Source organism: Malus sylvestris, chromosome 9, assembly GCF_916048215.2.
Source record: "Malus sylvestris chromosome 9, drMalSylv7.2, whole genome shotgun sequence".
In the NCBI taxonomy this organism is placed as follows: domain Eukaryota; kingdom Viridiplantae; phylum Streptophyta; class Magnoliopsida; order Rosales; family Rosaceae; genus Malus; species Malus sylvestris.
The window spans coordinates 8,591,141-8,604,872 of NC_062268.1; the positions used below are offsets into that span (position 1 = coordinate 8,591,141).

The 13,732-nt window shown below is 35.7% G+C and overlaps 2 protein-coding genes across 2 annotated transcripts; both read right to left on the reverse strand.

Annotated features, from left to right (window-relative positions):
• Window positions 1-47: 47 nt before the first annotated feature.
• On the reverse strand, window positions 48-2,930 carry LOC126582408 (tyrosine-protein phosphatase DSP1-like). The gene is made up of 5 exons (XM_050246551.1): window positions 2,562-2,930; window positions 2,090-2,183; window positions 701-758; window positions 562-605; window positions 48-454 (listed from the first exon to the last, which is right to left on the reverse strand). Exons 1-5 carry the CDS (start codon window positions 2,828-2,830, stop codon window positions 269-271), a joined length of 651 nt encoding a protein of 216 aa, XP_050102508.1. The 5' UTR covers window positions 2,831-2,930; the 3' UTR covers window positions 48-268.
• A 6,159-nt stretch (window positions 2,931-9,089) lies between these two features.
• LOC126582882 (NAD-dependent malic enzyme 59 kDa isoform, mitochondrial-like) lies at window positions 9,090-9,572 on the reverse strand. Its single transcript, XM_050247111.1, has one exon. The coding sequence runs from the start codon at window positions 9,556-9,558 to the stop codon at window positions 9,136-9,138; it is 423 nt and encodes a 140-aa protein (XP_050103068.1). The 5' UTR covers window positions 9,559-9,572; the 3' UTR covers window positions 9,090-9,135.
• Window positions 9,573-13,732: the final 4,160 nt, after the last annotated feature.

Genomic DNA, 13,732 nt, shown 5'->3' on the forward strand with positions numbered 1-13,732 from the left:
GAATAAATATACCAGAAAACACAGCAGAGGAAAAGATGAGGAGAAGGTTGAGTCTCAAAGAACACAAAGTGATATCTTATATAAGGATGCTTAAATTATGAATCAAGGAAAAAAGAAGAAATAATTCCTTTTCCGCCGAAATGCATACCAGGAACTCATCACCTTTCCCTATTTTATTTATTCCAAAGTAGCTAGGAGAAGACCTACGATTGATTCTCTTCTTCGACTAAATGAAGAAGCAAAAGCCATTCAATAATACTGGCTGATTTTACTTCTTGGAACATGAAAACGTCATCGGCAGATGTTTCATGCTAGAAACATCGAACATCTCCATAAACCTCTGATCCGCAACTCTAGCTTTCGCAGCTGCAAACCGCTGGTATTCGTCAAAAACAGACGTGAGGCACCATCTCTGCAATTTTCTCAAGCACCCCACCAGACAACCCGTTCGATGCTGAAAAAATACACTCTGAGTTAGCAACCATTTGGAACCGGCGATACCATGGATTACTCAAAATCAGGGAATGAATATAGGAATCCAACAGTGTATATTGTACATACCTTGCCTCGTTTGCAATGAATTAAGACAGGGTGATTCCTTACATCTGCATTTGCATACAAGTAAACTAGTGTAAGCCACAGTGCTGCAGGTCTGGTTAAGTAAGAAACTAAGTGAAATATTGTTAAGTTCGTGCAGTACCAAGGACAACTTTTAGTGCTTCACGGATTGTATCGTCCGGGATATTTACAAAAGGCTCCTGAATTCACAATTCAATTTCGGATATCAGTTCGCTGGATATGAATTCACGGTAATGAGGAACTTGATTCAACATCCATGCAATCAAAGTAATTCAAGATGTAAAATAAGGATGTGTCGACGGAAAACTAAACATAAATCTGTTTCATCGTGTCGCAAAGATTAAAAACAAGATGCCGCCCCATGGTTTAGTGTAATAACATTGGCAAAGAGACACAAACTGCTGAACATATCATAGGGCGGCATCCCATAAACACAAGGCAGGATCCATGAAACATTGTTTCAGTATACGTGACAGAAACTCGTGGCCTTCTCGCCAAGACAAAATAACTGTCATCCCATCCAAAACCAAAACCAACAAACAATACCGCACACAAAATAAATAATTTCGTTTTTAACAAAATTATATAATTATTGAATTATTGAATTTATCACACAAAAACAAGAAGAACAAAAAGGACGTCCATAATAAATGAGCCATTATGACTCATCCAACAATGCATCTTGATGACGATAATCGTGTATTAGTAAAACATGATGAATGTACATACAATCTCGCTCTATTAGTCACCTGGTGATCAAGACTCATTTATTGTTAAAATTGAAACCAAATGTTGAAATTAAAACATTAAAAGCACATCTATAATATTTCCATCCTTAATATCAAATTCAAGGTTGGTTACCATGCATTCCTTGGTTGTAACAGTGGTGGAGCCACTAATGAACCAATGGTCCCCGGGGCCATCCTAACTTTTTTTTCTTCTGTTCTAAATCAAATTCTTTTTCATTCCAGGTCAGACCTCATTTTTCTCTCCATCTCTCTTATTATGGTGCATGCTTCACTTCCCTTCCTTATTCTATTAACTTTTTTTTGGCTTTAACTTATATTTAATAATATTTCTTGCTTACCCTTTACCTCATATTCGGCTTTCTAGATTTGTGCAATATTTTTAGATCTTTCTATTGGTTTAGGGTCTTTCACTTTTTATGAAAATTACTTCAATATATCATATTATGAGTTCAAATTACCTATATATGTGAGAGACACTTCCACACACGAAATCCTGAATTCGTCACTGGTCGCCAAGTGACCACATTTATGATATATGTACTACTTGATTGATTTATTCAGTAACTCATGAATATATATTGTGTGTGTGTGAATTCTAGCCTACGAAACATTATTGATATTGTTTAGATTAAAGGCAGTCAATTTATAATGATCAATATAAGCAGAAAAAAACAGATAAAAAAAATATAAGCAGAAAATTAAACTTAAGCTTGAGGGGACGATATCCAATCCAATCGAATTGAGCAGAAAAATAGACACACCTTGTAGCCATCAATCCCAAATTGGAAGAGCTTAATCCCATTGGATTTTAGAAACTCCATATTCGCCTCTGGATACGGCTCTGGACACAAACATCTACATACATGTGTACATAATGACATTAGGAATACATAATTCAGATAGAAAAAATCAAACACTATAACAAGACATGAAAATTTGGTCAAGGGGTGACTCTACTTTATTGGAGTAAGTTCTGAGTTCAAATTTCAACGAAATCGTTATGAAATAAAGAAAATATCAAAACACTTAAATTGCATATAAAAATTCGGTCTAAAACGTTAGACTCCGCTTTATCCGAATAAATTTTGAGTTTAAATTTCATAAATGACAGTCATTAGATATAAAAATCAAACACCTGAAATTAATCATACTTTTTTTTGGGAAATGAAATTTATCAAACACTTACACACGCACATATATGTAATATATATAGCAGGAAATGAATTTGCTTACATGATGGAGCGGAGGCCTAGGGTTTGGAGAAAGGAGAAGTTGGCAGACTCCGGGAAACCCGACCTGAAAATGCCGTTATCGACCAAGGAGAAGTTGAGCGGCGGAATGAAGAGGTCGTCGGCGCAGACGTCGTCTTCGGGGGTTTGCTTTGCCGGAGATAGCTGGAAGCCTCCGCTTCCAGCGACGACTTCGATAGTTCTGCACATCTCGCTATCGCTATCGGTCTCTTGATCCTCTGGATGGTGATGATTATTGAACTCCAGTTTCATGTCAGCTTATCGAATAGCAGAATGACGGACGGGGAGAGATAGAAGCGTCGTTTTTATAGAGAGAAGGTCGGGGCTTTTGGGGATCGTATCGGATATTCTTTATAGCCTCAGTTGCTTTTTTTTTTTTTTTTCAATGCGTAGTTTCAATGGCATAACCGATTTAATACAAGTAAACCAATTAATTGATTGATCGATAATACTTATCATGTAATGACAACGTTCAATAAATATTTATTACTTGTCTAAAATTAAACCAATTGATTGACGGATGGCTACCATGTGACCTGTTTAGTTTCATCAAAGTATCTTTGCCATGGTAAATGTAATTATTTTTTAAATTAATGAAGAAAAAAAAAAAAGAGACATGGATCTAGGTGATTGAAATCATATGAAAATAGTTTCCATAGTTAAAAAAAAATCATATGAAAATAAATAAAAATACTTTCACTAAAAAAATTATTGAAAAAAATGGGCGCCACCTATGAGAGCCGTCATTCTTATTTGGGTGTCACTTATGGAAAGGGCGCATGAGCAACCTCAATTTTCTCTTTTTCCAAATAAATATAATTATCTTCTTCTTTTTTGTTATGAACATCTTAATTATTGAGTCCATTATTGATATGATCACATGATTCACATACGAGATATCAAAGAAGAATCAACCGTTGAAATTTCTTTTGTTAAATTTGTTAACTTTGTATAAACTTTTGTCTTCTTTTATGTTTATGAGCATGAACAAATAAAAAAAAAACTACAAGGAAATCATTTAACTCTCCCTCGCGAAGCCCATGGTCTCTAGATACGTATATCTTTTATACAAGTTGGCTTACTTGATAGGCGACATCAAATAGGTAAGTTAATAATGTAATCAATAAATGTGATTTGAATAGTCTTACATACGGAGTACGTCACTATGCTTATTAATTTACGTGCAGAAATAAAATTGATTATGTTGACAATACGTACATATGAGAAATTATAACAAATTATGCAACGAAACATAATTCCCCGGCCGTAACGTCTTTAACTATACAATTAGTTTCAATTGATCATCCCAATTTGGCCATTTCCCTGCATAATATTATACCATAAAACTCCAACCATATGCATCTAATTACTTGTTTAATATTCCAAATAATGCTCCAACTGAAGAATCAAGCTCCGCCTCACAAACTCAAAAGAACAAAAAGTGTTTTGCCACTTTGAATATTTTAATATCTCGTTGAAAAATAAAAAAAGAAGGCATAAAAATGGTACATTCTGAGGAATATGCTTATTTCCATGAGTGAGAGGACAAAGGTGTTCTAATATAGTGCATGGAAATGCGAGGCCCGTGCGCCACGTCCTTTACATCTCGTCGGCTTCTGTTAAATCCTACCACCAGAAGAAAAAAAGGTGTCCCAAAAAGCGGGAAAGGGATCCTTTTTTTAGAGATCCTAAAGATTTCATGATCGTGATTGATTATTGTATATCGTGCGATCAGTTTTTGTTAGGTATTATTTATATTTAATTTTAAATTTTGAAATAGTTTCTGATCGCACGATGTATGATAAACGGTCACAATAACTGGATTCTTATGATGCCCAGGAAAAGGACCGAAAAAGCGTACCAAAAAAAGTGAACCAGAAAGGCTCACTAGCGTTCTCTGATTACTCATTGCTGACTTGGCTGCCTTGCGAGGACTTTGATGCGAACTAAAACGACAGTAGAACTAAAGTCGAGATGTTATTAATCTGCTCAAATTATAATGCTTGTTGAGCAAGTGATACAATTTGGTTAGAAAATAGATTCTTATTCACTAATTTGAGTCTTAATTAATCATATTTTCTTACAGGTTGGGAGAATCAAGTAATTAAACTCTTATTAGATACTCGATTATTTTTGGTAACATGGGATAATCGATGACGTTTAGAACTTGACATGGTTAGAGGTTTTGGAGCTTTTTTAACTGAATTATTCAAGGGGTTTCCTATTTGGTCATTGCTGACATTGGACTGAGTTTTTAATTCCTATGAAAATTATAATTTGCTTTAACTTTTTCAAGCTCCCTTTCAACTTTGGACCAAATAATAGAGGCATGAATATATGAAAGTCATGGGTCATGTTGTCTAGCTGCTGACGGCATCTCATTCGACAAGACCAAATAATTTATATAAGTTGAGTGCTACAATAAGCATGTACAAACTGAAAGTCTTGATGAACTCTTTGAGTTTTTAAGATTGGGAGCTTGTTGGAATTGATTGTGTAAGAATTATTTATGTTCGTAAGTGTTTTGCTAAAAGTGTTTGCGTTGTATAATACATTGAAAGTTTTATAGAAAATTTACTCGAAAATGTTTCTTAATATTTCTTAGTATTTGACATGTAATTCTCCATAAAACACTTATATGACCCATAAACTCTAACTAATATTATGTCAAATGTCATAAAGTGTACCTAAACTTTCCAAAAGTATTCACAAACACTCTTACAAAACACAACACCACACAAAGGCATAAACATACTATCCTCACTCTTTAATTACCATAAGGCTTTTTAGCTCTGTTGATGCACAAAATCAGCGAAGACTTTGGTACAACAGAAAGTGTCAGGTTTTGTGACCTTCGCTTGGTTGCTTCGGTCACTAGTGAGGATAAGTACGTAAATGAATAGAGACAGAGAAGCAAACACAGGATGTACGTGGTTCACCCAGATTGGCTACGTCCACGGAGTAGAGGAGTTCTTATTAGTAGTGAAGGGCTTACACAAGTACAAAGGATCAAGCTCTCAATTTAGTGAGTTCTTGTGAATGATTTAACACAAAATGGCATTAGGCCATATTGTGGGGGAATGACCCCTATTTATAGAAAAACTTGTAGCTTTGTCACATTGACATGTGTCATGTTATGATTGGTTCTTGATGTCGACACGTGCTGCGCTCTGATTGGCTTCTAATCTTGACACGTGTTGAGTAGTGATTGGCCTCCTGGTCGGAGGGGAACTCTTCTGGGTCCTTGACAGTATAGCGTTGGCCGGTGCTCGGTAGTTTCGGGATTGGTCAAGTATGGTACAAACAAGCTCAAATGGTCTATGAGATTGACATAACTCCTCACTTTGGTCATTGAGATTTAAAATTGATAGAAGTGGTCTCTAAATTTGTCTACCATCAATGGTTAAACAATGACCAAAATGACAAAAATACACTCAAATTAATAATCAATAGGACAAAATGATTTGACAAAACTTGAGAATATTTTTGTTATTTGTTCTTTATTTAACGGAGATTTTTACCGAATAACCAAAATGATTAATGGTGAACAAAATCAAGGACAATTTCTATTGATTTTAAATCTCAGAGACCAAAGTGAATAATTATATCAATCTCAGAAATTATAATTAAATACAAAATTGCACTGATATTATTTCCAACTTAACTATGACGTCTAATTTTACGAGTATTAGATCCACTGTTTTACCATAAATAACATTTTATATATCACATCGCAAAACAATATTACAAACAAAATGTCCTAATAGGTTAACCCCTCTAAAAAAAGTAGGGAATTTTAACGAAAAGCTTCCGCTACTATTCACTTTAACGAAAAATCACATTTTTACACTAAAAAGTCAATCCTGATACTATTTACTTTACCCTTTATTTTATCATTATCGTTAAAACTCAAAATTATCAAACACTTTTAATTAGTTTTCCTAAAAAGGTATGACTATGACATGACATGGAAATCAATGAACATGGCACATCCCACCGGACCAATAAGATACATATATAATTGATTATCGTTATCACACCCTTAAGTAGTAGCATGCATGAAAGTGGTCACTGATCAGAAGAGTTTTTGTGGATATATATACTTCAAACTTATGTGACAAGTCTTAATCTTGATGTTCCATGCTAATAATCCACCCTATCGTTTTCGAAGGAAGATGCATGCTCAGCCAGCATGATCCAGCAGGATGAATTGTAAGTCTATTAAACTGTTATTGTTAGTACTACAAAATCGTTATCGTTTCTTGTAAAAAAAATTGAAGGAAACAAATGCCCATTGTCATCATCGATGTTATGCTTCCACTAGACATAAGGTAGCATAATTATCTAAATTGCTTTTATGTTTTATTTCAAAGTTAGTAAATTCCTTGATAATCATGGATCCTTATTTTGGAACTTCAATAAGTTATCATTTTAAAGCATTTGTCTTTTATATATGAAAAGAAAACTGATTAATCACTTACACTTTCTGTAGTATATTATGTTTATATTGCAAGGTGCTTATAGCTTAGCTTGCTAAGATTATTTATCGTTGTACTTGAGGACTTGATCAATTCGTTTTCTCCATTTCTGAATATCATTATTGCTTGTATAAAAAGAAAATCGAGTTTATACTAACATCGCCATTTTATAATTTAAAGTTTGTAATAGACAGATAACTACATGCATGAAGATGCGAAGCAATATAATATTTCTACCGTAAATATACACTTAGCATGAACATGTAACCACAAGTTTATGAGACTAGAGATTCTATGTTCAACAACTTCGACTCAGTTCCACTATCACTTGCTTAAACTATTGGCATGAAATCCAAATTTAATTGTTAATGAGTTAATGGTCCTTTTAACCATGTACCTTCCCAAATGCTCAACTTTGGTTGGTTTATATTGGACGGCCGGTGCCAAACATACTAACGATTAGGTCGGTTTTGGCACTTACCATAAATAACTTGTTTAAAATGATTAGTGCATTTGGACTTTTGCTCTGGCCAATCTATTGGTATAATTATGTTAGCTCAAATAATGGTTGCCCTTGAAATTAGGTCTAACATCCACACTAATATCTATTAACTACATTGCAAAAGATGGAGAATTGGTAAAAGGAAGATGAAGATGATAAAGAGAAAAACTAGAAAGATTGTATTGATTAAAAATGGAGAAAATGTATACAAAAGAACTTAAGGAAATGATAGCTATACAATCCCTTATATAGCCATATAACCTAATTACAATAATACCCTTCTAACTATACTAACCAATCTTATCCTTATAACAACCTACCAACACATTTCAACTAACTATATTCTTCATTACTAAGTAACCATGTCATCACTAATGACTATGGTTAATACTCCCCCCTCAAACTGAACTTGGTGTAGCCAAGTGAAGGTTGAACAAGCTAGAACGCTGAAACTGATCTGGAACTGCAAGACCAAGATGTATGCAGGGGCTGTTGTCGTTCATCAATTCTGCCATGTTGGCTATTTCTCATTTATTGGTGGTGGTGCTGTGATGGCACAGGATGTTCCAAAGTACATGATGGTTGCGGGAGAAAGAGTTGTGCTTCGTGGTCTTGGTCTGAACATACCCAACAAATTTTTGACTGTGAACTGAGAAGCCATAGTTGACACTGCCAAGAAACTAAATCTACCAAGGAGAATGACACTCCCAAGAAACTAAACTACCATGGAGAATGACACTCCAAGAAACTAAATCTACCAAGGAGAATGACACTCCAAGAAACCTAATCAGCCAAGGAGAATGACACTCCAAAGCACAACACAAATCTCAAACTTCTACTAAAAAATACCAAATAAGGAGACTGACACTCCATGAACACAAATCATACTGCAACTGAGGAGAATGAAACTCCAAATCATACTGCAACTTAGGAGAATGAAACTCCAAGATTCATAGAAAGAATGACACTTTCTTCTTTAAATCGACAAGAAAACTAATACTTGCAGAGATCAACACATCAAGACCACAGCTTCACTTCAATTAAACCTCGAAAGTACATCAAAGACCACAGCTTCAAGAAATAAGCGTTGCAGAGCACCAAACAATTCCAAATGACTGCTATCAACACTTCGATGATCTATCGCACAACCCATATACCAGAATGCATTTACCAATTCAGAAGAACCCATAACCAAAATCCCAAATCAAATTCGAGAAAAGAACCCAGATGAAGAAAATATGGGCAATTCGTCAAACACTTAGGCTGCACATAGTCTAAACGTTCTGCCATACCAGAAAACAGAGCACGGATCAAAATCACAGAAAATCGAATTCAGAAAACTGCTCTGAAAACACCACCAAGCTGAATGAAGAAGTAGATAATCAACAGTGCAAAGAAAGCAAACTCTGCTCTCAGTCACACAGAGTCTCATGCATCGTCGTCTTCCGCCAAGACCAAGTGACTCGACGGCAAGGCTGTCGTCAACAAGGCGGCTACACGACTTTCCCAAGAACGATCAACCCAACAAGAATACGACTGCCATCTGTGAGGACAATCATGTCTACCTGATGAGCTGGCTAGTTGTAGATCATAGACATCATCTCCCCTTTATCCTTTGCACTGAAGTACATTCCACGAGGGCGCCTAAACAACCCAGAATAATTTTGACATACTAATCCTACTGTAGGAATGTAGATTATGGGAGCAAAATCTTGGATGTTGTCAATAAGGGCTCGGTAGTATAAGGTCTCGTTCCTGTCATGCAATCTATTTAAAATCCTCCATTTAGCCAAGGCCACAACACCTTCTGGCTGGCCCTTAGTATTTTTCTCTAGCGACCGATAAGACTCCATGAAACAAGCATACTGCTGCTCGAACGATATGACACGAGGGGGAAGGAGATCGCAAAGTCCTAGTCGATCTCTTTCAGTCAACGGAAATCCAGTGTCCTTGTTGAACCATGGATCATGGAGAATATCGGCGTCGCGCTTGTGAACCATACAGGGGTCGGGAATCGCAGAAAACCAATGAAACACGAACCCAGAAAATTCTCACCGAGACATTATCACAAACAATTGATATGCTGGAAGAAAACCAGTAATCGAAACAAAACCTGAGAACTTGAATCTTGAAAACCCCAGGAAACCCAGGAAAAATCAACACTCTGATTTCGGAGACATCCAACAGTAATTCACGAAGACTGCCACTCCGTCGTTCCAACTGTGCACCTCTGCAAACAACCCTTGAAGACGATAACAGCGGAAGAATCAAGATCGAAGAGGTAGTAAACCTGACAGAGTCCAAGATCCCCACTTTCCAATCAGCAACGCAGAAGAGAAATTCCAGATGAAAAGCAGAAATAATCACCACCGAATCGAGATTTGCATAGCAGAAAGAAGATGAATCTCGGCACCCATAATCTTTTGACGATCCAGATTTTGTGACCGACACTCTGTTCATAGCCCAAATCTCTCACAAATCCCTAATTTCTTTTGAATTTCATATCCCCAATTTCTGAAACTATGTAGATCTTCATGAAAACCCAGGCGAATTAGTCACCATATACTGACAACCATAGCTTCTTTCTGGTAGAGATTACGCAGAATCATGGGTGAACTTCGATTTTGCTCCCCGCCAAAATTTCAGCTCTAAAGAACGGCGTGCTGAAGGGAGAAGACCGACGTCTTCCATGTGAAGGTCAAGTAGTGGTGCCGTGATGGTCTCGCCGGCTTCATCTTGAAACCCCGAGGAAAAACCCCAAAACTAAACACAACCCTCGGCGGAAAAAAAAAAAAATCCAGATCCAAAACTAAACACTCAACACTAATCAAATAAGCGAAAACAAAAGAAAATAATGAAGAAAGATAGAAAGTAATGAGAGAAGAGGAATCGACCACCAAGATCCATGGCGTGAGCCTTGGTGGCTCTGATACCATATTAACTACATTGCAAAAGATGGAGAATTGGTAAAAGGAAGATGAAGATGATAAAGAGAAAAATCAGAAAGATTGTATTGATTAAAAATGGAGAAAATGTATACAAAAGAACTTAAGGAAATGATAGCTATACAATCCCTTATATAGCCATATAACCTAATTACAATAATACCCTTCTAACTATACTAACCAATCTTATCCTTATAACAACCTACCAACACATTTCAACTAACTATATTCTTCATTACTAAGTAACCATGTCATCACTAATGACTATGGTTAATAATATCGATCGTCCGAAACCACCTTTGTTATTTTAGTTTATAGTTCTCAAATATTGCTAGCTAGCTGGACCTCTCCTTATCATTAGAGAAGATGTCAATCAAATAATTAAGAAAATGTTACATTTCCTTCCGTTGCTATCGTTTATAGAGTCAATAAAATAGATTGGATTAACTCAAAATGTCAAAGCCTTGTTTGACATTTATGATTCAATAATTTTCAAGAGGTAGCTAGTCACCAAATTCCACGAAGTATAATTCATTGGTTCATAAAATATATTAACAATTATTCTCTCACCCGTTTCATTTTGTAATATGGGGAGTAATCCAACTCTTTATGAGGGCATGCAAATTCTCTTACCTTTTCGGTATGCAACAACATTCCGTGTCCTTGTGAGTGGGGCACATGTGGCTATTAGGATTACATGAGCCAACATGCTTTGATACCATCATAAAATTAATTGACAATAGAATAACCCAACTCTTATAAGGAAATGCAAAGCCCCTTAATTTTCCATTACCAGACAACACTTTATTTCCTCATACTAAATTATCAAATTATCAATCAAGTAGACTTCGAATTTCATTTGCATATCATGCGTCAAATTGATTGTTTTACAACATACAAATGAAAAATGTTGAGTGCTAGGGATTAGGCCATCCAAATAATCCATAGTAGTTTGAGTGAGTCTGAAATTTATATATATGAATTGGGCGATCTGAGTTTGATACTCATAACACTACTGTTATAACTAATGTGAGTTTATTATATTGATATCACACTCATAAGTTTAATATCACATTCATCAGTTTAATATATTGAACTCATGAGTTCAATATATTAGTATCACATTTAAAATTTTAAGCCCACCATACATACATGATATATATATATATATATATATATATATATATATATATATAGACACATATTGTGAAATCCCATCCCCGGAATTTCACCATTTATTACGTATTTCATAATTTAAATTCATATTTCACAATTACGTTATCTTTATTAGTTAATTTTAATTCCACTAATTATAAGTTTAGTAATTAATTAGTTATCGAGTTGGAAGTTTAATAATCAATCTTTATCTTTCGTTGATAGTTTGAAGTTACAACTAGTGTTTTTAAATAGATCTTGAACCCATAAATGCATAGGCGAAAGTTGTTTGTGAGTACGAATTATAACGGTTAGTTACTGACGTTTAAAGTTGTGAACTATAGATTGTGGGAATTGTTTAATTTCCACATGTGGGCTAAAGGTTAAGTTAGTCTAATAAAAAATAAAAAATAATAAAAAAGGGGGGGGGGCAATCAGATTTTTAAGGGTAGAAAGGACCAATTAAAGGGAAAAAGGCAAAAATCCTCTCTCTCCCATTGTGAACCCGTGTGCTCCACCAGCACACTCTTCAACCGGCCAATTTCAGGCCAATTGCTCCATTTCTCATCTGATTTTCCTATCTCCTTCACCTGCAACTTGCTCAACTATCTTCTTCCTTCCATCTCCACCAGAAATCAAGGATTTTTAAGGCCTAATTCGGGTAGAAATCCGCAGGAAAACTCGGGGGTTCTCTATGTCAAATTGTCATTCCGGAGAGTATCACCTTTCACCATCACCCTTAATCAACTTCTCGTGGACCTAGGAACAAGACCCAACTAGTGGGTGGGGCGTTGGAACTCCAAGGAAGCCGAATTGAAGAACACCCACCTTAGGGTTTCAACGGGTGCGAGTCAAATTGAGGGCCTTACCGGCCAATTTGGACTCGGCCACATGTATAAAGTTTACTCTACTTGTTGAGATCTTCATTCTTGTAAAATTTGAGAATTTTTGGAAAAAGTCGATTTTCCCGATGTGTGACATTCGATTTATGAAAATGTTGTTGGTTGAGTATATTATCGATAAGGTCCACCACTTGATTATTCTAACAATTGACGATCTTACCATTGAATTGACACCCAATTTTAGTATGCTATGGTAGACATTGTTTAAGGACCTTAGGGACTTTCAAGTAAAAATCTGGCGATTGGATCTTACAGAATAAGTGACATAAGATCATGGACCCTACCTTAGAATGATGTTTTGATTTCTCATTAAATATTGTTGTGGGAGACATATGAGAGTTTTTAAGTACGTGAATTATCGAACGAAATCTAAATGTGGACTTGTACATTGTTTAGGCGGTGATAGAACGTGATGCCTTAACTCTCATGCTAGGGTGCATTAGCGCATACTCCAGGTGAGTGACCTTAACATATGTGATACTGGTGATTACCTTGTTTTCGTAATTGTTATCATGTGTGGATATGACTTGGTTATATATATATGTTTTCTATTGAATGGTTATTTTTAAAGGAAAACTAATGAAAAGGGCTTGAAAACTTTGAGTTTTAATGATAAGGACAAAATAAAGAGTAAAGTGAATAGTATCAGGATTGACTTTTTAGTGTAAAAATGTGGTTTTTCGTTAAAGTGAACAGTACCGGGTGCTTTTCGTTAAAGTTCCCTATTTTTAATGCTTAGCCATTGATTCAAGTTACGAAATGAGATTTGACGTATGTATATTGAAATATGGTATGATTTGTTTGATTGGCATGACTTGATGAAATGTGAAGGCTAGTGGTGGGCCGTTAACCCATTGTGATGGAGATTTGTTGCTTCGGTAGTGTTTCATTTCCCGCTTCATTGATCCGTTCTAAATTTAGTATTTGTGCCTTATTTCCCTTGGTTGAGCTTTTGTAAATTAAGTAACTTATGCTTGTCTCATTTCTTCGAGCCGTTATACATTATGGTTGTTGGCCTTCCACAATTCCGTTGGGTGATGGTCCGGAATCGCATTCATTAGGATTCCGTTGAGAGATGGTCCGGAATCCCTCCTACTTTTCGATTCTGTTGAATGATGGTCCAAGATCGTATCCACCTTGGGTTTCATTGAGTTTGGATAGAGATTGCTTCA

What these genes read in the sequence shown, in the direction of transcription:
- LOC126582882 (XM_050247111.1), bottom strand. Translation starts at nt 9,558, where the DNA reads ATGGTTCACAAGCGCGACGCCGATATTCTCCATGATCCATGGTTCAAC.
- LOC126582408 (XM_050246551.1), bottom strand. Translation starts at nt 2,830, where the DNA reads ATGAAACTGGAGTTCAATAATCATCACCATCCAGAGGATCAAGAGACC. An exon ending in TTGGGATTGATGGCTACAAG is followed by an intron (nt 759 to 2,089) that starts GTGTGTCTATTT and finishes TTGTGAATTCAG; the next exon opens with GAGCCTTTTGTAAATATCCC. An exon ending in AGCACTAAAAGTTGTCCTTG is followed by an intron (nt 606 to 700) that starts GTACTGCACGAA and finishes ATGCAAATGCAG; the next exon opens with ATGTAAGGAATCACCCTGTC.